The following is a 24,708-nucleotide window of genomic DNA, read 5'->3' on the forward strand; positions in this document are numbered from 1 at the left end:
TACAGTCGGCTATAGCTGCAGCAACTTCTTTAACAACTGACACGAGAATGGGCCGTATCTCTCTCCCTGCTGCACCATCTAATTATTCACACGTTTCTTCAAATTTCTTGTTCATGTACTTCAGCCCGTTTACTGTCGTTGGGGCCCCTATGCAGCTTTTTCTGTCTGTGGTTTTCCGCAATGCAGCGCTGTTATCGGTGCCGTTCAGATAAAACGACTTTACCAACAGTACACAGTCTTTCGTCTAAACAGCCATTGCGTTTCGCTCTAACGCCCCAGTAGGAACTCAACTTCCAGTTTTGACCAATTATATCTCCTGTAGAAATACGTGGCACTTAAAAAAAACTCTGTTTATTTGCGCTGGGGAAGTGGAAAGTGTTACAATCAGCACCTTAACCGAAGGCTACCTAACAGGTACTCCAATATTTCTACAGTTGTGACTTCATACTTGAAATTTGGAGCATGAGCAGGAATAGTAGGAACATCAATAAGAATACTTATTCGTGCTATATTGATCAAAATTTCATATTTTTAAGGGCTTATTTTCAAACAACACTTGCTGTTCGTTAGAGATACACTGAAAAGCAACGGTATACAGCTTGTTACAACCACGAGTCAGCAGTGGCGTAACATTGCACAGATACGGGCTTTTGTAGTGCTGCTCTGTAAGTTCTGTTCGTCGTATTTTCCGTTGCCCATGGGTATTACTAAATTTAATTTAATCTCTTTCTCACTGTCGACTAAAGAAAGCTATTGGTTTCATACTAGCTAGTAGGAAGTTTCAAGACAGCTGCTTAGCTGTCTGAGGAGGGTAGACAGAGTTTACAACTCAGAAAATCGTTTGATATTCTAAATTTAAGTAAATGTAAATAAAGTTAAGTCACAATGTCGAGAGCAGATTTCAAAAACGTACTAATCGTGCCTACACAACAGGGAGACACTAACGCACACAGCAAGAAGTCAGCACAGGAAATTGAATAAAATACAATGATAATTACTTAAAAGCAATGGGCGTTGTTGATGCGCTGCTAAAACTGGGTACTATGAGGGCAACTGGGGAAGTACGGTTCAGTCGGGTGCACTGTGGAGTCCAGAGAGAAAATCCGATGACGTTTTGCACAGATGTGTTGGGCAGTGTCTTTAGTAGTAGCACTTGTGACTAGATTCCATTTCTATACTGGTGATACTGACAGTGAATAATTTCGCGATAGAGCAGAGAGAGAGAGAGAGAGAGAGAGAGAGAGAGAGAGAGTAATCACATGAAGGGACGATGGAGGCAACCAGGCTTTGGGGAGAGGGTGTGGCGGGGGGGGGGGGGGGGGGGGGGCTCTAGGTGTCACTTCTTACCACATGATGATATAGATGCAGGTTTGCACTTCTGCCACGCTGTGTCACAACTCCTGCACGACGCAGTTGCCTTCACCGCGGCAAAAAAGAGGCGTTTAATCAACGGCGACATTACGAGCCATTGTCCACGGTAATGGATAGTAAAAAACTGTATCGTGGCCCAAGATAAAACGCGCCAAGAGCTGCCATCTCCGCCAGCGTCTTCGAAGTGGAACATGTTACTGCAACGTTGAAGTCGGTGGAAGTGGGCTCAGGCCCCTGTGCTCAGGAGATTTATTACCTCGGAGTCATCACACTTCAGCAAGTTCCCAACCTCAAAAAGTATACTGCGCTAACAGCTGGTAACAGCAAGTTCCACCTGCCGGGATACACAACGCAATTTCTTTGGTCCACAGAGGTTCAACATCGTGCCTTGATGCAAACAGGCGCGAGCAGCGTCGTTTTACGTATCTCTTCATCGCCTCGCAGAAAGAAACTTCCAACTGAGTGGAACGGTAGTCTTAATTTTGTGAGAATAGGTGAATCCTCGAGTAAGAAATCAGGTTCGGGACTACTATTTTCCAGTACGTAAAGAATCTGGCTATTACTGTCTCCTTTCTCTCAGATTTTTTTCTGAGGAAGTACTTTGCAAATTAAGTTTTACATATTGCAAAATGAAATTAATTGCAAACAGCTCACCAGCGTGACAGTAGTAAAGAACGAATGCAGATTTTGTACCAGTATGTATGGACTTTGAATTATTTCGGCCCTTTCTCTTTGCTTACAAAATCTAGCCAAAGCACATGTGCGCGGTTCAGCGCGTGGTGCTACGGTCGCAGGTTCGAATCCTGCCTCGGGCATGGATGTGTGTGAAGTCCTTAGCATAGTTGGGTTTAAGTAGTTCTAAGTCTAGGGTACTGATGACCTCAGATGTTAAGTCTCATAGTGCTCAGAGCCATTTGAACCATTCAGCGAGTGGTGAGGTTGGCTAATGTCCGTGTGTTCCCTTACTGTGAGTTGTAGGAATGTGAAGATTACTTCCACCTCGCCGTGTTGAAACTGTTCAATTAAGCCTTAGAGATTCTCTTAAAAGAATGTGTAATAATCACGACACTCCAATTAGTTTGGGCAAGGCATGGATACGGTGCTTTCTGTAACTGCATCGCAGAGCAGCCGTGACAATTTTGCTGCCACCGCAGACACATTGAGAAACGATTAGCGTTCTCTAACTGCCGATGGGGTTGGGAAGGGGAACTGCATCTGACGCCGACCAGAAACTGTGGTGTGGACTCGCTTTCGCAATGCAACCTCAATGGACCATTGGTCGTCAGTCTCTTGGCTTAGACTGAGGATGACCGGAAGATAGATGGCTAAGAGGCTAGTATAAGAACTGTAAATACTCGGCATTTTCGGCGGGAGAGCGACCAATGAATTAAATGTCATGAAAGCTTCTGATATGAAGTTTTTATTGCCTTGATCGCTTTTATGTGAACTGTATTAGTATTTTAGACAGGATTAAACTGCCTCGTTTAGATCCATAGAGCACAGTTAATGAAATCATGCTGTGCAGTTTATCATAGTTTGTGTTTCAGTATTTGAGGCAGACAACGTTTGAATAGAAAGAAAAGAAATAAACAGGCGAATGCAAATGGCAACGAGTGATTTTGGTAAACTAAGTAGTATTTTTAAAACAATAGAGAGTGGAATCTTACAAAACCGGGAACAACTCAATAAACGGCAGAAACGGTCGTGCGCTCAAGCCATCACCTAGAGTAACAGGACGACGATGACGACAACAGAGAGACAGGCAACAGAGATGGCACAGCTGAACAACAAGTCCCACGAGTAAGCCAAGATCAAAAAACTAGGGTGTAACGAATAGTATGACCACAACGATGTGAAGTGACAAACTGATTTGTGACCAGCAAACAAAGGAGAGATGATTGTGTGGAGAGGTAGGAAAACAAATAAATGAGTCAAGGAACAAACAACAGTCAAAGGTGAAATTGTGGCTGTAACGAAAGTCAAACGAGAGTGGTTGATGGTCCAAGGAAGTACTCGGCTAGAGTACAACAAATAAGAAAGTGGTAGATGACACTGGAAAAGATACAGTAACAATGGTTCAAATGGCTCTAAGCACTATGGGACTTCAACATCTGAGGTCATCAGTCCTCTAGACTTAGAACTACTTAAACGTAACTAACCTAAGGACAACACACACACATCCATGCCCGAGGCAGGATTTGAACCTCCGAGCGTAGCAGCAGCGCGGTTCCGGACTGAAGTGCCTAGAACAGCTCGGCCACAGCGGCCGGCCTACAGGAACAATATGACTGCATATTACTGAAAACTGTGGTGCCTGTACACTGAGTAGACATTTTTCGAGCAGTGTATATCAGATACCGGCTGCTGCTGATGATTAAATTGTCAGTAGATGCTCAAAGGATTCTGGTGACCGTTGCAATATTTTTAGCTATGTGATTGCCCTGTAAGTTACTACATCATTATTTTCTTTAAGAATTGGATGGACCCATGAGTGTATTTAAAGGGAAAAGGAAACAGTAGCCACCATTTTTTTTTTTGAAATTGCGTCATGTCCAATGGTAGGTGACGTTTATAAGGAGAGACATCAGCCGTAGTTTACTTGGATGACTTTTCTTACAAGGTAGCCCACATCTCTAGCTCATAGTAATTGCTGGGATTGTCCAGGAACTATGCTTTTACTATTATTATTATATTATATTATTATTATTATTATTATTATTATTATTATTGTTGTTGTTGTTGTTGTTGATTTTAGCTTCAGTTAGAAGAGGGATATGATGCAGCTGTCCTGTGAAAGACTCTTCAGCTCTTCGTAACCACTGGAATGTGCAATCCTTTGAACTTCGCTAATGTATTCAAGTCTTGTTGTTCTCACTCTTCTATTTTTACAACCGCACCACATCGCGCGATTGTCCTCTGTAAACCATTCATTTTGCTTTTCTTAAAAACGTTCCTTCAGTGAAATGATAACACTTGGTAGTGGCCTCGTGCAGAAGTGGCGCTGTAATTATCATATTCGGAGGAAATCCTTAACTACTCTGAAGTACAGAATACACAATTGTTCTTTTTCAAGGGCTGTCTTTTATACTTTTGATCACAGCACTGTCAACACTAAATTCGATGTGTTGCACGATATATCGTTTACTACTAAAATTCTGAAATCAGTCTCAGATTAAATCTTTAATTAGTTCTGGTTGACGGCGCTAATCACCAACACACGGATTATTCTTTTTAATACAATGATTAACACATTTTAGCGAACATATTGTTAGGGTCACCACCTGTCCGATCACCTACTGTAGTCCCCAATTCCAGACGCCTTTACAACGCACTAATTAACACATTTTCACGAATAATTTTTCGAGCTATAACCATTCTAACTTTATTCTCTGGCCGCCAGTACTACGCTCTGTACCTCCAATATTTTCCATGATAGTTAACTGCGAAGAGACTGTCCCCTGCTACCAGACTGAGCTACCAGATAAGAAATCAGAGTTCCTATCTATGCTTCTGCTGGAGCGCTTTAGTCAAAAACAGCAAAGGAATTGTATATACAGGGTGAGTTACTAACTATTGCCACCTAGAATAACTCCGAAAGTATAACAGTAGCTGAAAAGTTTGTGGGACAAACATTGCATGGGACAACTGGGGCCATAATATGACGTTAGGTTTTTGTTGCTAGGCGGGATCGCATCAAAGATATGAAGGTCAACTATGTTTTTTTTTTTTAAATGGGATACATTGGCAATCACCCTTTCATATGCCAGTTCATATGAAAAGGAGCAAACAAGATCAGATCAACTACATTGCAACTCATAATATTAATTCTCTACTTAAAGTAGGAAAACTAAAGAAATTAACAAATGAATTAGATAAACAGAAAATTTTAGTAGCAGCACTCCAGGAAATGAGAAATACTACAGAAGAACCATTTGAATCACAAGGCCACAGAATTTACAATAGGAAATCTGGAATACGGGTTATGACAGAATGTCCCCAATTTGGAACTGGGTTTATAGTCAATGTGAAAATAATAGATTTGATTATCGATTTTCAAGCCATCTCCCCTAGAACTGCAACTTTGAGTTTAAAAGCATCGAACAAAATTTATACCATCATTAATGCCCATGCCCCTACTAATGGAAAGAATTTACTAACAAAGACTAGGAAAGAAGGGGAAAGGTTTTAGAATCTTCTTGACCAAACAATAAACCAAGAAAATATTAACAATGTTAATATCCTGTTAGGGGACTTCAATGCCCAACTCTGAAGAGAAAAGAAATACCGGGATATCATCGGGAAATGGGCTCCACATAAACAAACAAATAAGAATGGCCAAAGACATGTTGAACTCTGTAGGGAACACAAACTGATCTCAAAGTCCACGTACTTCAAAAGGAGGGCGAACAAACGTAAAATTTAGAAACATCCCGACTAGAGAAAAGGAGAGCGGCAACTGGATCATATATTTATGGACAAATTCTTCCACAGAGAAATCTACACTGTTAAAGTATTAAGAGGGGTAGATACAGATTCAGACCATCACATTGTCAAAATCAAAATTAAGTTCACACCACTAAAAAAGAAACCAAAATGCAATGAGCGACAGAGGAACTTCGATCCCCACCAATTAATTAGAAATGATAAACATAGAGAAGTCACACAAAACATAAAACTGACAGATAATTCTCTCTCTTAGACTGCACACACAAGATTTTCTCCAGAATTCTATACAAGAGGATCATGGAGCTACTAGAGGAAGAATTAGGTGAATACCAAGGAGGTTTCAGACCGTGGATAAACTGTGCAGAACAGATCATCACTTTAAAATTAGCCATAGCATTTTACAAGAAACGAAATAAACGTCTTGTAATAATCTTTGTGGACTTTAAAAAAAGCAGATGACTGCATTTATAGACGTTCAATGTTAAAAATCTTAAGAAATTTCGGACTCCATACGAAATTAATCAAATTGATAGAACTCACCTTAACCAACACTGTATCAAAAGTCAAGTTCAGGGGGGAACTCTCTGAGCCCTTAATCATAAAAACGGGTTTAAGACAAGGAGATTGCGTGGCATCCCTGCTGTTCAACTGTGCTTTAGAATACATAATGAGGGAATGGTACAAAATTAACATGAAGAACATCCAAATTGGAAGACCCAAAGACAACGTAAGTTTAAATTGTCTAGGATTTGCTGATGACATTGCTCTTCAGTCCAACAGTATTCAGCAAACCAAACAAGAAGTTATCTCACTACAGGAAATAGCACACAAAATTGGTCTTGGAATATCCTTTGAAAAAACAGTCATGTTAACTGACCCGCCACACATAAACAAAATTGCCATAGGAAACAAAGAAATAAAAATTGTAGGTAAATTTAAATATCTGGGAGAAATCATAACATATAACTTCAATGAAAAGCCAACATGGCATAACAGAATAAACAAATTGACTCGAGCACCATATATATCACCAAGAAAACCTACAGTAAAAAGATCCTGTCAATAGCAACAAAACTAAAACACTACAAAACAGTCACTCTACCAGAAATAACATACACAAGTGAAACCACCTTCAAAACAACTAACACTGCACGAATAGACGAAATACTCAAAATAGAGAGAAGAATCATCAGAACGTGCTTCAACAAAATCGTAACAGAAAGATGGACGCTGGAGAGTAGCTAGAAATGAAACAGTCTACAAGGAAATAGAACCGGTAATGAGTACAATCATGAATAAACGCAATAAGAACACCAGTGAACAGAATCACCAGGAGAATAATAGAAAAATTGTAGAACAGTAAGTGCAACATTAAGTGGATTACAGAACTCAAGGAAGATATGGATGAGCTACTGATTACATTGGAAGACCTAAGAAACAAAAGTAACAAAATCAGGAAACTCACAGACAAACGAACCCGACTGCAAACGAGAATCAACAAACAGACAATAGGAAGGGTGATTTCCGATGAAGAAAGAATGAGATCCGAGAGAATGAGGAAGTACTGGTCTGACATGAAAATGAAAAATTCTTTGTATAAAGTTGGCTAGAGTGGTCCAATGAAGGCCATAAAATGTAAATAAATAAAATGCGGTGCCATAGTTTGGTACTTATTTTCTTATAGCAGCTATCGAGATAAATCCAGTGATGTGTAACAGTAAGGTCTTTAAAGGTCACAAAGGTAGCATGAACGTCCATTTACAGAAGGTGTGATGACCATTGGTATCAATGCAGTGCTGCAATCTTCTTATCATAGATTGAGTAGTATTCCTTATTACTTCGGCACTTATCGAAACAAATACTCTGACAATTCTCTCTCGTATATCGTGCAAATACTAAATATTCGCCGAATACGACGTATCCGTATAAAGTGCCATTGACAAGTAAGTACCATTCGATGGTTTCGCAATACAACACTAATAGGATGGTAAGACTAGTATCGCCGAATCAAGCGGATGTGAATGATGTTTTCCTTCGAGGAACAAGTCGATATGCTTCTCCTTTACGGAGAATGCCAACGAAATTCAGTGAGAGCTAGAGACTTATACGCTGCAAGATTTCCTCAACCTACTCACCCTACACGTCGTACATTTAAATATGTGTATGATAAATTGAAAACAATTGCATGTTTAATGCATCGGACACACATCCAACATTGGAAAGTTACTAAACAGGAAACAGTAATTGGTACTCCTGCCACTGTCGTTGGAGATCCTTGTGTTAGTTCGCGTCAAATCGAAATGGAATCTGGAAAGAGCCAGAGTAGTGTTGTTCGTGTTCTGCACCGCAATAAAAATCATCCTTACCATATCAGTCTCCACTAAGAATTAACTGATACGGATTGTATGAGTGGCATTGAAGTCTGCCGATGGACTCAACTTCATATTTAGAGGAATGATACATTTGTTAATTTGATTTTATTTATTGACGACTACATTCACGAAGCATGGAAATGTATATTTGCATAACATGCATTAGTGGCCAACTGAGAATCCACGATGACTGCTGAACGTTGCACACCAGAAGCAGTGGTCGGTGAATGAGTGGTGTGCGATTCTGGAGGACAGAATTATAGGCCCCTATTTCATCGAAGTAAATCCTAATGGTAGGAAGTACACTACATTCCTGCAAGGAAGATTAAGTATGTTATTGGAAGAAATACCTTTAGGAACAAGGAACAGAATGTGGTATCAACATGATGGGTATCCGGCATATTTCTAGCTGATGGCTAGAAATGAGTTGCAGAGATAATTCTCAAATCGTTGGGTTGGACGCGGAGGAAATGTGTCGTGGCCCGCTTGTTCGCCAGACTTAAGGCCTCTGGATTTTTTCTTGTGGGGAATCGTAAAGAACATTGTTTGTAGAGACTTCCAACGGCACCTGAAGATATGCGAGAGAGAATGTCAGAGCATGTGACTCAATATGTGCTGAAGTGATAACTAATACCACACAATCCATGATAAGAAGATTGCAGTACTGCGTTGATACCAATGGTGATCACTTCGAACGCTTTCAGTAAATTGATGTTCGTGCCACCTTTTTGACCTTAATTGACCTTCAAAATCCCAACAGCCTCGTATCACTAGCATTCAAGATGACAGGCATCTTATCTGCATGACTGTAACGGACCTTGCAGCCACGTCTCGATCCCTGAGTCAACAGATGGGGACGTTTGCAAGACAACAACCATCTGCACGAACAGTTCGACGACGTTTGCAGCAATATGGACTATCAGCTCGGAGACCATGGCTGCGGTTATCCTTGACGCTGCATCACAGACAGGAGAGCCTGCGATGGTGTACTCAACGACGAACCCGGGTGCACGAATGGGAAAACGTCATGTTTTCGGATGAATCCAGGTTCTGTTTACAGCATCATGATAGTCGCATCCATGTTTGGCGACATCGCGGCGAACGCACATTGGAAGCGTGTATTCGTCATCGTCATACTGGCGTATCACCCGGCGTGATGGTATGGGGTGCCATTGGTTACACGTCTCGGTCACCTCTTGTTCGCATTGACGGCCCTTTGAACAGTGGACGTTATATTTCAGATGTGTTACGACCCATGGCTCCACCCTTCATTCGATCCCTGCAAAATCCTACATTTCAGCAGGATAATGCACGACCGCATGTTACAGGTCCTGTACGGGCCTTTCTGGATACAGAAAATCTTCGACTTCTACCATGGCCAGTACATTCTCCAGATATCTCACCAATTGAAAACGTCTGGTCAATGGTGTCCGAGAAACTGGCTCGTCACAATACGCCAGTCACTACTCTTTATGAACTGTGGTATCGTGTTGAAGCTGCGTGGGCAGCTGTACCTGTACACGCCATCCAAGCTTTGTTTGACTCAATGCCCAGGCGTATCAAGGCCTTTATTACGGCCAGAGGTGGTTGATCTGGGTACTGATTTCTCAGGATCTATGCTCCCAAATTGCGTGAAAATATATTCACATGTCAGTTCTAGTATAATATATTTGTCCAATGAATACCCGTTTATCATCTGCATTTCTTCTTGGTGTAGCAATTTTTACGGCCAATAGTGTAGTTTATCTCTCCCTGATTCGATTCAGTACCTGTTCATTGATTATCGGATCTATGCATTGAATTTTCATTTTTGCACCGTAAAATTTTAAAATCTTAGACTGTCTTTTTGGTAGCACTGTAGTTTACGTTTAGCAATATATGAACCAATTACTAATACGCAGCGGTATGACTTTTTTTAAATTGCACCCTGTATTTTTTATTAGGTACTTCATTTCCTCTCCTAAAGATCTATTCAAAAATGTATCACTGAGTACCATTCACTGAAACACAACGTTATTAATTACATAAACAACACTGACGTTGAGCAGGTACTTGGGGTAGTGGAACTCATCCACGTGCTGACGTTGAGAGAGAAAAAATGTAAACATAAGTAGAATGCACACCCGTCATTCCGTTAACCATCGTCAGTTAAAGAGTTTTGGGAGTAGAATGTATACCAACGAAGAGAAGGTAGAAATGCTACTCACCTATGAGGAATGTAAGTTAGCAGAACAGTAACTGCAATACGTTTTATTATGTGCGGGTACATTTAGTACAGTACTACTGTTGTGTAGAGTAGGCATACAGTAAAGGCTGTCCTTCCTACAAACTGCATCGACATAACGTTATTATTATTATTATTTTTATTATTATTATTGTTGTTGAAGGTAGGCGAAATACTACGCAGGCACCAGAACTGTACAGAGAGCGATATCTTGACGGGAAACCACCTTTCCGACGGATGTTTTCTCGACTTGTTGCGACGCTTCGGGAAACGGAAATTTTCAACCCACGAATCAGAATCAATGGAGAGTTAACGTCTGGTGTGGGTTGCTTGGTTCTGCAATAATTGGCCCTTATTTCATCAATGGTAGTCTAAACGCCACAGCTTATGCCAGCTTTCTCAGATGAATTCTTCCTTCTCTTGTGGAAGAAGTGCCGCTAAGAACCAGAAAGCTTGTGTGGCATCAACGCGTTGGTCAAGGTAAATGGGACATCCTGTATATTGTCGAACGCTTTTTTCAGGATGACAAAGCCTATGAACGATTTTTCTTTAGTCTTGCTTCCATTATCAACGGCAACGTCAGAATTGCTTTTACCTTTCATAAAGCCAAACTGATCGTCATCTAACACACAATTTCCTTTCCTATTTTTGTATATGTTATTCTTGTCAGTGACTTGGATGCATGAGCTTTTAAGCTGACTGTGCGATAATTGTCACAATTGTCAGCTCTTGAAATCTTCGAAATTGTGTGTACTCGTATGATATTTTTCCGAAAGTCAGATGATATGTCGCCAGATTCATACATTCTACGCACCAACATGAATAGCAGTTTTGTTGCCACTTCCCTCAATGATTTAGAAATTCTGATGGAATGTTATCTATCCCTTCTGCCTTATTTGATCTTAATCTATAGTTATTACTTATTCAGTACATTTTAAGTGGACTTGACTGCACACCGCTCACAGTAATATTTCTTTCTGATATGATGGGGTGGATTTAAAAAGAAGGAACAGTTTTTGACAAACACAGTCCAGATCGCTAAGTTCACTGTCTTTCAAAACCATGAGAGGTTTTTAGGAACTCATTCTGCCATTGAAAGTATTACAAGGATAATTTTGTATTCGTTTTGAGCACACTTTTCGAGACCGTTTGCGGGATTCTGTTGCAAGAACTCACGTGCATGTGCGGATGTAACTGATCAAACTGCAAAGTAATTCTCGTTTTAAAGACAAATCGTTTTAAGTTAAAACAGTTCAGAATGTGTACAATGCTTTCCTTAGGTAGATTTTTGACGTCTCCATAATTAGGTCGGAGAAGTTTTACAATATTTCGATGAACAATGTGCGTGAAAGACCGTTTTAGATTATGAAAGTTAATAAATCAACGATTATATGGCAACCTAAGTACGAAGCTATGTGAAGTTATCTGTTTCTGTCCATATGCCGACAGTTTGTTCAAATGGCTCTGAGCACTATGGGACTTAATATCTGAGGTCATCAGTCCCCTAAAACTTAGAAGTACTTAAACCTAACTAACCTAAGGACATCACACACATCCATACCCGAGGCAGGATTCGAACCTGCAACCGTAGCGGTTTCGCGGTTCCAGACTGAAGCGCCTAGGACCGCCTGGCCACAGCGGCCGGCGACAGTTTGTACCAGGGTCCCCAGTGCACCAGAATAATTAAGTAATTACTGAAAATTTGTGTTTTTTTTGTGATCGATGTTGCTGAGAAATGCGAAGTAGTAAACCAGGTGTGGAATGCGCTGGACTGCCCATCAAATGCAGCGCGTTCGCCGTTTCAACTTTTTCCCCTCCTCGAGCTCATACAGTGTCGTGTTGGTGTGGAAATGTGCAGCGAGAGAAAGCTTTATGGCACTCGTGTCAGGGCATGGCACCTGAACTAAAGCATTTCCTGCAGGGTAAAGAATGTCTGTATATGCTGTTAAGCCAAACTAGTGAATAAATTAATACACAACCTGTAACGGTTTATCTGCACATTAAGTTCTCCCTTTGTGCATTTGCTGTGCATGACTTCCGCGTTTATGCTAGCTCAACACAACGTTGAGGTCACAGATTTACTTCAAACTTTGTACACCTTTAGTAGTCCACTAAAACAACATAATCTGCAAGTAATAAGGAGCACTACTCTGGAAATTCCGAGAAAATCGCAAGAGAAGTTTTACCCGTATGTTATGTGGTTTACGTATCTGTGCGTAGGTGCCCGACGTTAGAGTTCATGGAGGCCAAGTGATTAGCATCCGAGCTTCATAAGAAGAACGTGTATGACGCGGTGGTTTGACTCCCGCTCAAACTTAATTATTAACCTATTTTTTTCATCATTGGTCATATTATTTAATTTTCAAAATGTCAGATGTGTTTTCCCATATAAAATCTGAACATTCCCTGTAGACGAGGGAAAACTGCAGTCATTCGATGTAGTAATTGCCATCTGAATTTATGGCAGTGTGAAAAATACCATCCTGCGACGTGTAATGTCCGGAGCCCATCTGACGAGTAACTGTACATTACTAGTGTGGTGTGGCATATTGTGGCTTACTTCATTAATGACTGTGAATAACGTCATTCACATCATTATTTATGGAGGTTTGACTATGGATTTCTAAACCATTCCCTCGTTCATGAAAATTTAATTAAAAAAATAATACATAGTGAAATAACATAATTATGAAATTCACTACATTTCCTGAATATGTTCGTGTTTTTTTTTTCATTAGATTATCTCTTAAATGTCATATAAATTAAATAATGCACGCGGTCTGAGGTGGCTTGCCACGGTTCGAGCGGCTCCTCTCATAGGAGGTTCCAGTCTTCCGTCAGGCGTGTGTGTGTGTGTGTGTGTGTGTGTGTGTGTGTGTGTCGTCCTTAGCATTAGTTACTTTAAGATAGATTAAATAGTGTGTAAGCCTAGGGACCGATGACCTCAGCAGTTTCGTCCAAGAGGAATTTACAACAATCTCCAAAAATGGTTCAAATGGCTCTGAGCACTATAAGATTTAACATCTGAGGTCAACAGTCCCCTAGACTTAGAACTACTTAAACCTAACTTATATAAGGACATAAGGACATCACACATGCCCATGACCGAGACAGGATTCGAACCTGCGACCGTAGCAGGGGCCGGACTGAAGCTGCTAGAACCTCTTGGCCACATCAGCTGGCTCAACAATTTACAACAACAATTAAATAATTTGATGAAAAATTATAGATTAGAAATAGCTATTGGGAGGATTCGACATTGCCTCGTGCACGATCCGTTTGCAACGCACGAATGCTAACCACTGTTTTGGTTTTAATCTCATTTTGTTTGTCATTGTTCGTTGTGAACGTCCCATGACATCCGTTCATTGTTGATCCATTCACTCAGTTTTTTTTTAAATAATTATTACAGACAGCACTTAACAGTCTGAACGAACACTCTGAGCTACCGTGCCGGCGACCACTTGACCACGATGACCTCTAACGGCCGGGAACTCCGCACAGATATATCGGTGACGTAATAGACGCGTAAAAATTCTCTTGCGATTTTCTCGGCATTGCCAGATTAGTGAACCTTGTTACTTGTACGTTATGTTGTTTTAATGGCCTACAAAAGGTTTACCAAGTTCGAAGTACTCTACTGGCCATTAAAACTGCTGCACCACGAAGATGACGTGCTATAGACGCGAAATTTAACCGACGGGAAGAAGATGCTGTGATATGCAAATGATTAGCTTTTCAGAGCATTCACACAAGGTTAGCGTCGGTGGCGACATGAGGGAAGTTTCCAACCGATTTCTCATACAGAAACAACAGTTGAGTGGCGTTGCCTGGTGAAACGTTGTTATGCCTCGTCTGAGGTAGAGAAATGCGTACCATCACGTTTCCGACTTTGATAGGATTGTAGCCTATTGCGATTGCGGTTTATCGTATCGCGACATTGCTGCTCGCGTTGGTCGAGATCCAATGACTTTTAGCAGAATATGGAATTGGTGGGTTCAGGAGGGTAATACGGAACGCAGTGTTGGATCCCAACAGCCTCGTATCACTAGCAGTCGAGATGACAGGCATCTTATCCGCACGGCTGTAACGGATCGTGCAGCCACGTCTCGATCCCTGACTCAACAGATGGGGACGTTTCCAAGACAACAACCATCTGCACGAACAGTTCGACGACGTTTGCAGCAGTATGAACAATCAGCTCCGAGACCATGGCTGCGGTTACCCTTGACGCTGCATCACAGACAGGAGCGCCTGCGATGGCGTACTCAACGACGAACCTGGGTGCACGAATGGCGAAACGTCATTTTTTCGGATGAATTCAGATTCTATTTACAGCATCATGATGCTCGCATCCGTGTTTATCGACATCGCGGTGAACGCATATTGGAAGCGTGTATTCGTCATCGGAATACTGGCGTTTCACCCGGCGTGATGGTATGGCGTCCCATTCGTTACGGGTCTCGGTCACCTCTTGTTCGCATTGACGGCACTTTGAACAGTGGACGTTACATTTCAGATGTGTTACGACCGGTGGCCCTACCTTTCATTCGATCCCTGCGAAACCCTACATTTCAGCAGGATAATACACGACCGCATGTTGCGGGTCCTGTGCTGGCCTTTCTGGATACCATGGCCAGCATATTCTCCAGATCTCTCTCCAATTGAAAACGTCTGTTCAATGGTGTCTGAGCAACTGGCTCGTCACAATACGCCAGTCACTACTCTTGATGAACTGTGGTATCATGTTGAAGCTGCATCGGCAGCTGGACCTGTACACGCCATCCAAGCTTTGTTTGACTCAATGCCCAGGCGCATCTAGGCCGTTATCACGGCCAGAGGTGGTTGATCTGGGTACTGATTTCTCAGGATCTAAGCACCCAAACTGCGCGAAAATGTAATCACGTGTTAGTTCTAGTGTAATATATTTGTCCAATGGATACCCTCTGATCATCTACATTTCTTCTTGGTGTAGCAATTTTAATGGCTAGTAGTGTAAATCCGTGATCCCGATGTCATGGCCTCCCCTTGATAAGTACATCCACATAAACGAGAACACAGCTGAGTGCAGACAGCACAAAGCAAATGAGCACGATAAGTATCAAGTGTTCCCCTGCCACAGTCACGGTGCTTGCTTTCCTCGCCGTCGTTCTTTTTTTTTTAAGCCACGTAACAGGAAACGTCGCGTTCCGCCGTTACGTGGCCGGTGTTTAGCATATGGCTGGCAAGAAGTGGCCACTGGGAGTTCCCAGAGTGCTAGCAGCGCGCCGGCGTACCTGCGTACGAGGTGAGCATGCCGCGTAGCTCCGGCTGGCTGATCTCGCCCACGTAGGTGACCACGGAGGACTCCATGAAGCCGACGCTGAGCCCCAGCACGGCGCAGGCGGCGTACAGCGCCTCGGGCCGCGCCGCCCAGTAGAAGACGAGCCAGCCGGCGAGCAGCGGCGCGTTCACCAGCAGCATCGAGCGCTTGCGGCCCAGCGTCTCGAGCAGCGCGCCTGCCACCACCGCCCCCACCGGCTGGCAGATGTACGCGATGCTGCCTGCGACACACACCGAGGCGAGGGCGCTCCTCTCACACACTTACAGCAGCACCAGCAACCACTTAACACGTTTTATCAAGAGCAGTGTGCAAGCCGAGAACGCACGAGACGATAATAACGTAGCTCAAACTTCCTGGCAGATCAAAACTGTGTGCCGGACCGTGATTCGAACTCGGGACCTTCGCCTTACGCGGGCAAGTGCTCTACCAACTGAGCTACCCAAACACGACTCACGCCCCGTCTTCACAGTTTTACTTCTGCCACTACCTCGTCTCCTACCTTCCAAACTTTACACAAGCTCTCCTGCAAACCTCGCAGAACTAGCGCTCCTGAAAGAAAAGATATCGGCTACAAGGAGTAAGGCCTTTTCACATTAAGAAAGTGAGTGATCACTTTAAAAAAATTACGTGAACAGCAGATCAGCGATCTAACTGAATATACCCTCATACTAGGTTGCGCTTCTCTGTGTGCGCAGGATGACCACAGCACATGCCAAGACTCTGAAGAACGACTGTAGTATTATGTGTACTTTCGTTAAATGTTTCTGTATTGCAACTGCAGCATGAATTTTTTTACCTCGAACATATTACTTCATTAAATAATTTAAGTAACTCAACAAATATTGTGGCTGCTAGCCGTCTCTGAAAAACCTTGGAAATAGTCGCTATCGATTAACGATCAATGTGGCTTTAAATGATTTCACAAATGCTGCTACACACTTCTAGAGGCAGAAGACGGGTTGCAGATCTCTTTTAGACCGTATCGAGCTAAACAGCTGTTTAATATCGTGTTAGAAAGGCTAGTTATGTGGTGATAAATTATTACTTTACCCGATCCTCTCGTGTAACTCGACATACGACTCGCTAGATGGTGAGCCGGGGTCGTGAACCAAACCTAGATACGATCCGCTCAAGTCATTGACAACTGGTGAGATTTTCGGGTAGTTTTCCACGATCGTTTACGCTAATGCTGGGCTGGTCCCCGATCACTGCTTCAGACAATACTATACGCAGACAGGTAAAATCCGGAATTAGATTTCCCTCTGCAGCGGACTGTGCGCTGATACGAAACTTCCTGACAGGTTAAAACTGTGTGCCGGACCGAGGCTCAAACTCGGGACCTCCTTCCCCTAAGCTGTGGCTAAGCAATGTCTCCGCAATATCCGTTCTTCCAGGAGTGCTCGTTCTGCAAGGTTCGCAGTAGAGTTTCTGTGAAGTTTGGAAGGTAGGAGACAAGGTACTCGCAGAAGTAAAGCTGTGAGGACGGGGCGTGAGTCGTGCTTGGGTAACTCAGTTGGTAGAGAACTTACCCGCGAACTGCAAAGGTCCCGTGTTCGAGTCTCGGTCCGGCACACAGTTTTAATCTGCCAGGAAGTGTCATATCAGCGCACACTGCGCTGCACAGTGAAAATATCATTCTGGGAACATAACTCAAGTTTCCGTCGGACACAGTCTAGTGTAACCAAGGTGCATATCATATGCAATCTGGACTTTGAGCAAGCAGTAGTGGCGAAGTTCAGTGAGAAGAAATAAAAAATTATGTTTGCTGATGACATTAGAATCCTGGCACAGACAATAAAGCATATGGAAGAGTAGTTGATTCGAATGGACGTTGTCTTGAAGGGCGGATGACAGTATAAGATGAACTTTAACAAGAACAAAACTAGGATAATGGAATGTAGTTGAATTAAGACAGGCGAATCTGATGGAACTGGATTAGGAAAAAAGGCGCTAAAAGCAGTAGATGCGGTTTGCTATATGGGCAGTAAAAGTAGAGAGGGTATAACATGCCCACTGGAAATGCCAAGAAATGCATTCCTGTAGAAGAGAAATTTTTTATCATCGATTATAGCTCTGTATGTTGCAAGTCTGTTCTGAAGGTATGTGTGTGGAGAGTAGCATCGATGGAACTGAAGCGTGGATGACAAAAAGTTCCGACAAGAAGAGAATAGAGGCTTGTAGTTGCGGTGCTACAGAAATCTGAAGATCAGAAGGGTGTATCATATAATTAATAAGGAGGCACTGCATAGAATTTAGGAGAAAATAAATAGACTAAAAGAAGACGTCGTTGGGTAGGACACAACCTCCGACATCGAGGTGTTACCAATATACTCCCAGAGGCACTGGTGGGGTAAAAATTATAGAAGGAAACCAAGAGATGACTACAGTAAGCAGATTCGGAAGAATGTAGTTTGTAGTATTTATTCGGAGGTGGAGAGCCTTGTACAGGATACAGTAGAGTGGAGGGGAGGGGTCCATCAAACCAGTCTTCGGACTCAAGACCACAACAAAAAGAAAAATATTATACCATTTCTGTCCTCGCAGTGGCGTCGTCCTCATAGCTGTTAAGGACACCAGAACCAGTTTCCAGCATCATGGGGAAATGGCTCTGAGCACTATGGGACTTAACTTCTGAGGTCATCAGTCCCCTAGAACTTAGAACTACTTAAACCTAACTAACCTAAGGACATGACACACATCCATGCACGAGGTAGGATTCGAACCTGCGACCGTAGCGGTCGCGCGATTCCGGACTGTAGCGCCTAGAACCACTTGGCCACTCCGGCCGGCTTAAATAACTTAATTAGAGACCACTGATGATGCTTTGGGTCAATAAAGAGAAACGCGTCTGATGAGACAAAATCACGCATCTTTGTAGTTGCAACGACAGAACAAAAATATCCTCAAGAATTCTAAAGCAACTACGGATAGTATGGCCACACAAATGAAGAATTTAAAGCCATAGTAGCTCTTTGACGTTCAGTTGTTGTATTTTCTCTACTTACATTTGCGTTTCACACATCTATAGATATATTAATCACATTTATTAGTGCCTATGCTATAATTCTGTGTTCCATGTTATACTTCTGAGTTCCTTCTCCTACTTCTTTGTCGTCTGCTAGAGAGAGAGTGTGTGTGAGCTTCTGAGTGTGATGTTTCCATATATGACGGACATTCCGAAAGTCAGTTTCGTCACTGCGTTTTAAAGAGATGGTGGTACACCAGGCGACACAAACAAACGCCGTATGAATCCATACCCGTTGCTGTTTCAACGACGGAAGGGACGTTAGCGGAAGTGGAATGACGCATGCGTAGAGCGCCAAGCAAGAGAGAGTAGGAGTAGGCCGGTATCCCCGAAGTTATTCGAGTACAAATCGCTATGGCAGACGGACGTGTACTGATAACGTGGTCGCCAGTGAAAGTTCGCCGTGTTTCCGTTATTAATGGGCACGTGGAACTAGTGTCTCCATCGTCCATAAATGCCTAAAGACCGTGTATGGCGACGCCGTGTCTCGTCAAATGGTTGGTGGCTTTCATCAACCCGTCGGGCTTTCATCTGTTCCCTGCACTGAAAGCCACACTCTCGGGACATCAGATCCAAACCAATGCTGTGATGGAGCAGGCTGTGCGACAATTACTTGCATCGCAAGATACAGAGTGGTTTCTTCAAAGTGATTGCCCACCAAGACCAATGCCTCAATGTCGGTGGCGACAACGTCGAAAAAGTGTGAGGTCTATAGTTCATGAAGCCATGGTGTGCTTGTTTTTAATAATAACGTTTCAGTGTGAAAAAAAAATTACGAAACTTACTTTTGCAACGTCCCTCGCATCTGGTTCACAGGCACGAGTTCTTTGAATGGTAGTGGCAGTTTAGTCAACTTTTATGAAGAACTTGCATTCCGATGGGCCAAAGAGACACTAGGGGACACTGGTCAGCAGGTATTGTATAGGTGGGTATAGGTAATCGGAATGTATTTCCTCTGGCTATTTCCACTGCTATCCCTTGATCTCAGGACCATAGCATGGAACGACATTGTACGCTGGGTCATGTAAGTGATGGTCACTGTTGTGGTCATATCTAGTAATGTAAGTTTGGGAGTGGAAATATGTAAGATCTTAGTTGAGTTCACATACTAATGTGTTCTTTGAAATATAACCATAGTAAATCATACCGTAAATTTTTTTTCAGTTAGGGAGTGCTACCTACTTTCTCTATATTACCCCTTAACTCGATTATTTGTTCTTACGCAGCTTAGCAGTGGGAGAGAGCCTTGACCAATCTGTATCTCGTTTCAGTTGCTGTGAATATCTTGTGTAACTGTGTCATATTTCCTTATAATTTCTCTAAGATCGCATTAGAATCCGATTTGATTTCATTTCGCGAGTTTCGTGTTCGTTGTACATTGTGAACGGAGATTGCAAGCACGTGTTTCTCATGTTGTATACTGACCCTTCCCCTCCGGTAACTCATTCTTCTCTTATTGTAAGAAATTTCTGTGCGAGTTCAGCTTTAATTAAGATGAACAATTCTGCGTGTTACACTGTGTTTATTTTTTTTTTAAATCTGAATTGGACTAAGTGTATTTCCTCCATCCAGTGAGTCCTCAATTCAACCTTATTATTCGTTCAAGTTCGTTGTTCAACTTGTATTTCATATTTTGTTTTTGGTCATCAGTCTACTGACTGGTTTGATGCGGCCCTCCACGAATTCCTTTCCTGTGCTAACCTCTTCATCTCAGAGTAGCACTAGCAACCTACGTCCTCAATTATTTGTTTGACGTATTCCAATCTCTGTCTTCCTCTATAGTTTTTGCCCTCTACAGCTCCCTCTAGTAGCATGGAAGTCATTCCCTCATTTCTTAGCAGATGTTCTATCATCCTGTCCCTTCTCCTTATCAGTGTTTTCCACATATTCCTTTCCTCTCCGATTCTGCGTAGAACCACCTCATTCCTTACCTTATCAGTCCACCTAATTTTCAACATTCGTCTATAGCACCACATCTCAAATGCTTCGATTCTCTTCTGTTCTGGTTTTCCCACAGTCCACGTTTCACTACCATCCTACGATATTTCAGCATCCAGCGATGTACGCAACCCACACTGCAGCACTCTGAACACCGTCTATCTGATTGTAACCACCCGGTACATGAGATTAGTACACCCTCAGAAATTTCTTCCTCAAGTTAAGGTCGGTATTTGATATTGGTAGACTTCTCTTGGCCAGAAATGCCTTTTTTGCCATAGCGAGTCTGCTTTTGATGTCCTCCTTACTCCGTCCGTCATTGGTTATTTTACTGCCTAGGTATCAGAATTCCTTAACTTCATTGACTTAGTGACCATCAATCCTGATGTTAAGTTTCTCGCTGTTCTCATTTCTACTACTTATCATTACCTTCGTCTTTCTCCGATTTACTCTCAAACCATACTGTGTACACATTAGACTGTTCATTCTGTTCAGCACATCATTTAATTCTTCTTCATCTTCACTCAGGATAGCAATGTCATCAGCGAATCGTATCATTGATAGCCTTTCACCTATTTTAATTCCACTCCTGAACCTTTCTTTTATTTCCATCATTGCTTCCTCGATGTACAGATTGAAGAGTAGGGGCGAAAGGCTACAGACTTGTCTTACACCCTTCTTAATACGAGCACTTCGTTCTTGATCGTCCACTCTTATTATTCCCTCTTAGTTGTTGTACATATTGTATATGACCCGTCTCTCCCTATAGCTTACCCCTACTTTTTTCAGAATCCTCAACAGCTTGCACCATTTTATATTGTCGAACGCTTTTTCCAGGTCGACAAATCCTATGAACGTGTCTTGATTTTTCTTTAGCCTTGCTTCCATTATTAGCCGTAACGTCAGAATTGCCTCTCTCGTGCCATTACTTTTCCTAAAGCCAAACCTAGCGCATTCTCAATTTTCTTTTCCATTCTTCTTTATATTATTCTTGTAAGCAGCTGATAAGCTGAATGTGCGATAATTCTCGCACTTGTCAGCCCTTACCGCCTTCGGAATTGTGTGGATGATGCTTTTCCGAAAGTCAGATGGTATGTCGCCAGACCTTAAGTCATTCAAAGCTCTTTTCAATTCCGATTCTAATACTGGATCCCCTATCTCTTCTAAATCTACTCCTGTTTCTTCTTCTATCACATGAGACAAATCTTCACCCTCATAGAGGCTTTCAATGTATTCTTTCCACCTATCTGCTCTCTCCTCTGCATTTAACAGTGGAATTCCCGTTGCACTCTTAATGTTACCACCGTTGCTTTTAATGTCACCAAAGGTTGTTTTGACTTTCCTGTATGCTGAGTCTGTCCTTCCGAAAATCATATCTTTTTTTTCGATGCCTTCACATTTTTCCTGCAGCCATTTCGTTTTAGCTTCCCAGCACTTCCTATTTATTTCATTCCTCAGCGACTTGTATTTCTGCATTTCTGATTTTTCCGGAACATGTTTGTACTTCCTCCTTTCATCAATCATCTGAAGTATTTCTTCTGTTACCCATGGTTTCTTCGCAGCTACCTTCTTTGTACCTATGTTTTCCTTCCCAAATTCTGTGATGGTCTTTTTAGAGACGTCCATTCCTCTTCAACTGTGTTGCCTACTGCGCTATTCTTTATTGCTGTATCTATAGCGTTAGAGAACTTCAAACGTATATCGTCATTCCTTAGAACTTCCGTATCCCACTTCTTAGCGTATTGATTCTTCCTGACTAATGTCTTGAACTTCAGCCTACTCTTCATCACTACTATATTGTGATCTGAGTCTATCTGCTCCTGGGTACGCCTTACAACCCAGTATCTGATTTCGGAATCTCTGTCTGACCATGATGTAATCTAATTGAAATCTTCCCGTATCTCCCGGCCTTTTCCAAGTATACCACCTCCTCTTGTGATTCTTGAACAGGGTATTCCCTATTACTAGCTGAAACTTGTTACAGAACCCAATTAGTCTTTCTCCTCTTTCATTCCTTGCCCGAAGCCGATATTCTCCTGTAACCTTTTCTTCTACTCCTTCCCCTACAACTGCATTCCAGTCGCCCATGACTATTAGATTTTCGTCCCCCTTTACATACTGCATTACCGTTTCAATATCCTCATACACTTTCTCTATCTGTTCATCTTCAGCTTGCGACGTCGGCATGTATACCTGAACTATCGTTGTCGGTATTGGTCTGCTGTCGATTCTGATTAGAACAACCCGGTCACTGAACTGTTCACAGTAACACACCCTCTGCCCTACCTTCCTATTCATAACGAATCCTACACCTGTTATACCATTTTCTGCCGCTGTTGATATTACCCGATACTCATCTGACCAGAAATCCTTGTCTTCCTTCGACTTCACTTCACTGACCCATACTATATCTAGATTGAGCCTTTGCATTTTCCTTTTCAGATTTTATAGTTTTCTTTTTCTCATGGTAACCTCTCCCTTGGCAGTCCCCTCCCGGAGATCCGAATGGGGGACTATTCCGGAATCTTTTGCCAATGGAGAGATCATCTTGACACTTCAGTTACAGGCCACATGTCCTGTGGATACACGTTACGTGTTTTTAATGCAGTGGTTTCCATTGCCTTATGCATCCTCATGTCGTTGATCATTGCTGATTCTTCCGCCTTTAGGGGCAATTTTCCAACCCTAGGACAAGAGAGTGCCCTGAACCTCTATCCGCTCCTCCGCCCTCTTTGACAAGGCGGTTGGCAGAATGAGGCTGACTTCTTATGCCGTAAGTCTTCGGCCGCCAATGTGTGCCAATTTGCTTTATTTGTTAATGTTACCATAATTTTCGTACTTCCGAAAATGAGAACGTTTGTGCGAGTTACTGACCACTCGGCTGACCGATAAATCTAATTGGTCTCCAAACTCTCGTGCATGAGGTAGGTGTATGGTATTGTCCTCATGGTTTCTTCCTTCCGCGTGTGGATTACTGGTATGACTGTGCGTTTAGTTTAACGAATCTTTGTTTTCTTACTTATCCTCCATTGTTTCCATGTGTTGAGATACGAATTACGAAGTGGTATTGTAACGAGTATGAAACATCTCTCTGAAATTATTTTAGTGGATTCTGTTTTTGTTATCTAAATCAGTGAATAAATGTTCAATTCTCTCTCAATTGTGATACTAACGTTATTCAGTACAACCTACTCAACCTTTTGCTCTGGCTTCTTCAAAGCCAGCTGATTATCAAAGAATATTTGGTTTTTTAATATTTTGTGTGTTAATCTGAGAGTCTTTAATTTGAATTTAATCAAATCTGGGGGATAATCTTAACTGATTTAATTACTCATCAACTCATAAATTTAACTGACTGAGACTTACCCCTTACAAAACAGCAGTAGGGTCGCTTTCAGTCTGACTACAGAGTGGGATGCATAGTTGAAAGCTGGTAGGAATCATTCACGTTCCGCGCAAGTGGCTTCTAATGGAACTCGCACCTATTGAGTATTGACTCACTTTTGCAACTGGATTCGTCATTTCTTGTCACAAATCTCACACTTCATAGAAACCGACAGGAAATCTAATGAAACAGATGTTATATCCGGGTCTCTCCAAGCTACTGTTATAGGCCCCCTGCTGTTCTTATCGTTTACTGTCTAGTAGTCATCTTAGCCGAGGTCGTTAACGCACGACTGTGCCGTGGCGCTAGTTTCGAATGTAAGCCAGTCCGAATCCTGAAGATGAATGAAAATTTCGCTGCCAGTATTTGGCCGGCACGTGGAGGAGAAGTGGTGGCGTGCATCCGAGATTAGAAATCTTTGCGCCAATCTCGTGGATTAAATTCTAAACTTCAATGTGGAGTCTCGTGAAAAGAGGACACGTGACACTGTTGATGGTCACCCGCACAGTGCAGTGCACAGTACAGTGCAGGCACATAATCCACACAGTGGATTATGTGCCTGCACTGTACTTCCAGCCTCTCAGTTCTCACATAATCATCATCATCATCATCATCATCATCATC

General features: G+C 42.3%; 1 protein-coding gene across 1 annotated transcript in view; it reads right to left on the reverse strand.

Moving 5' to 3' along the window:
- LOC126336871 (facilitated trehalose transporter Tret1-2 homolog) overlaps positions 1-24,708 on the reverse strand; it is a 340,634-nt gene that overhangs the window by 72,772 nt on the left and 243,154 nt on the right. Inside the window, exon 4 of the mRNA XM_050000979.1 lies at positions 15,690-15,956. Within this exon, the coding sequence (XP_049856936.1) occupies positions 15,690-15,956 (267 nt within the window). The remainder of the gene's footprint in view (positions 1-15,689; positions 15,957-24,708) is intronic.

The sequence above is a fragment of the Schistocerca gregaria genome, chromosome 2 (genome assembly GCF_023897955.1).
Source record: "Schistocerca gregaria isolate iqSchGreg1 chromosome 2, iqSchGreg1.2, whole genome shotgun sequence".
Lineage (NCBI taxonomy): Eukaryota > Metazoa > Arthropoda > Insecta > Orthoptera > Acrididae > Schistocerca > Schistocerca gregaria.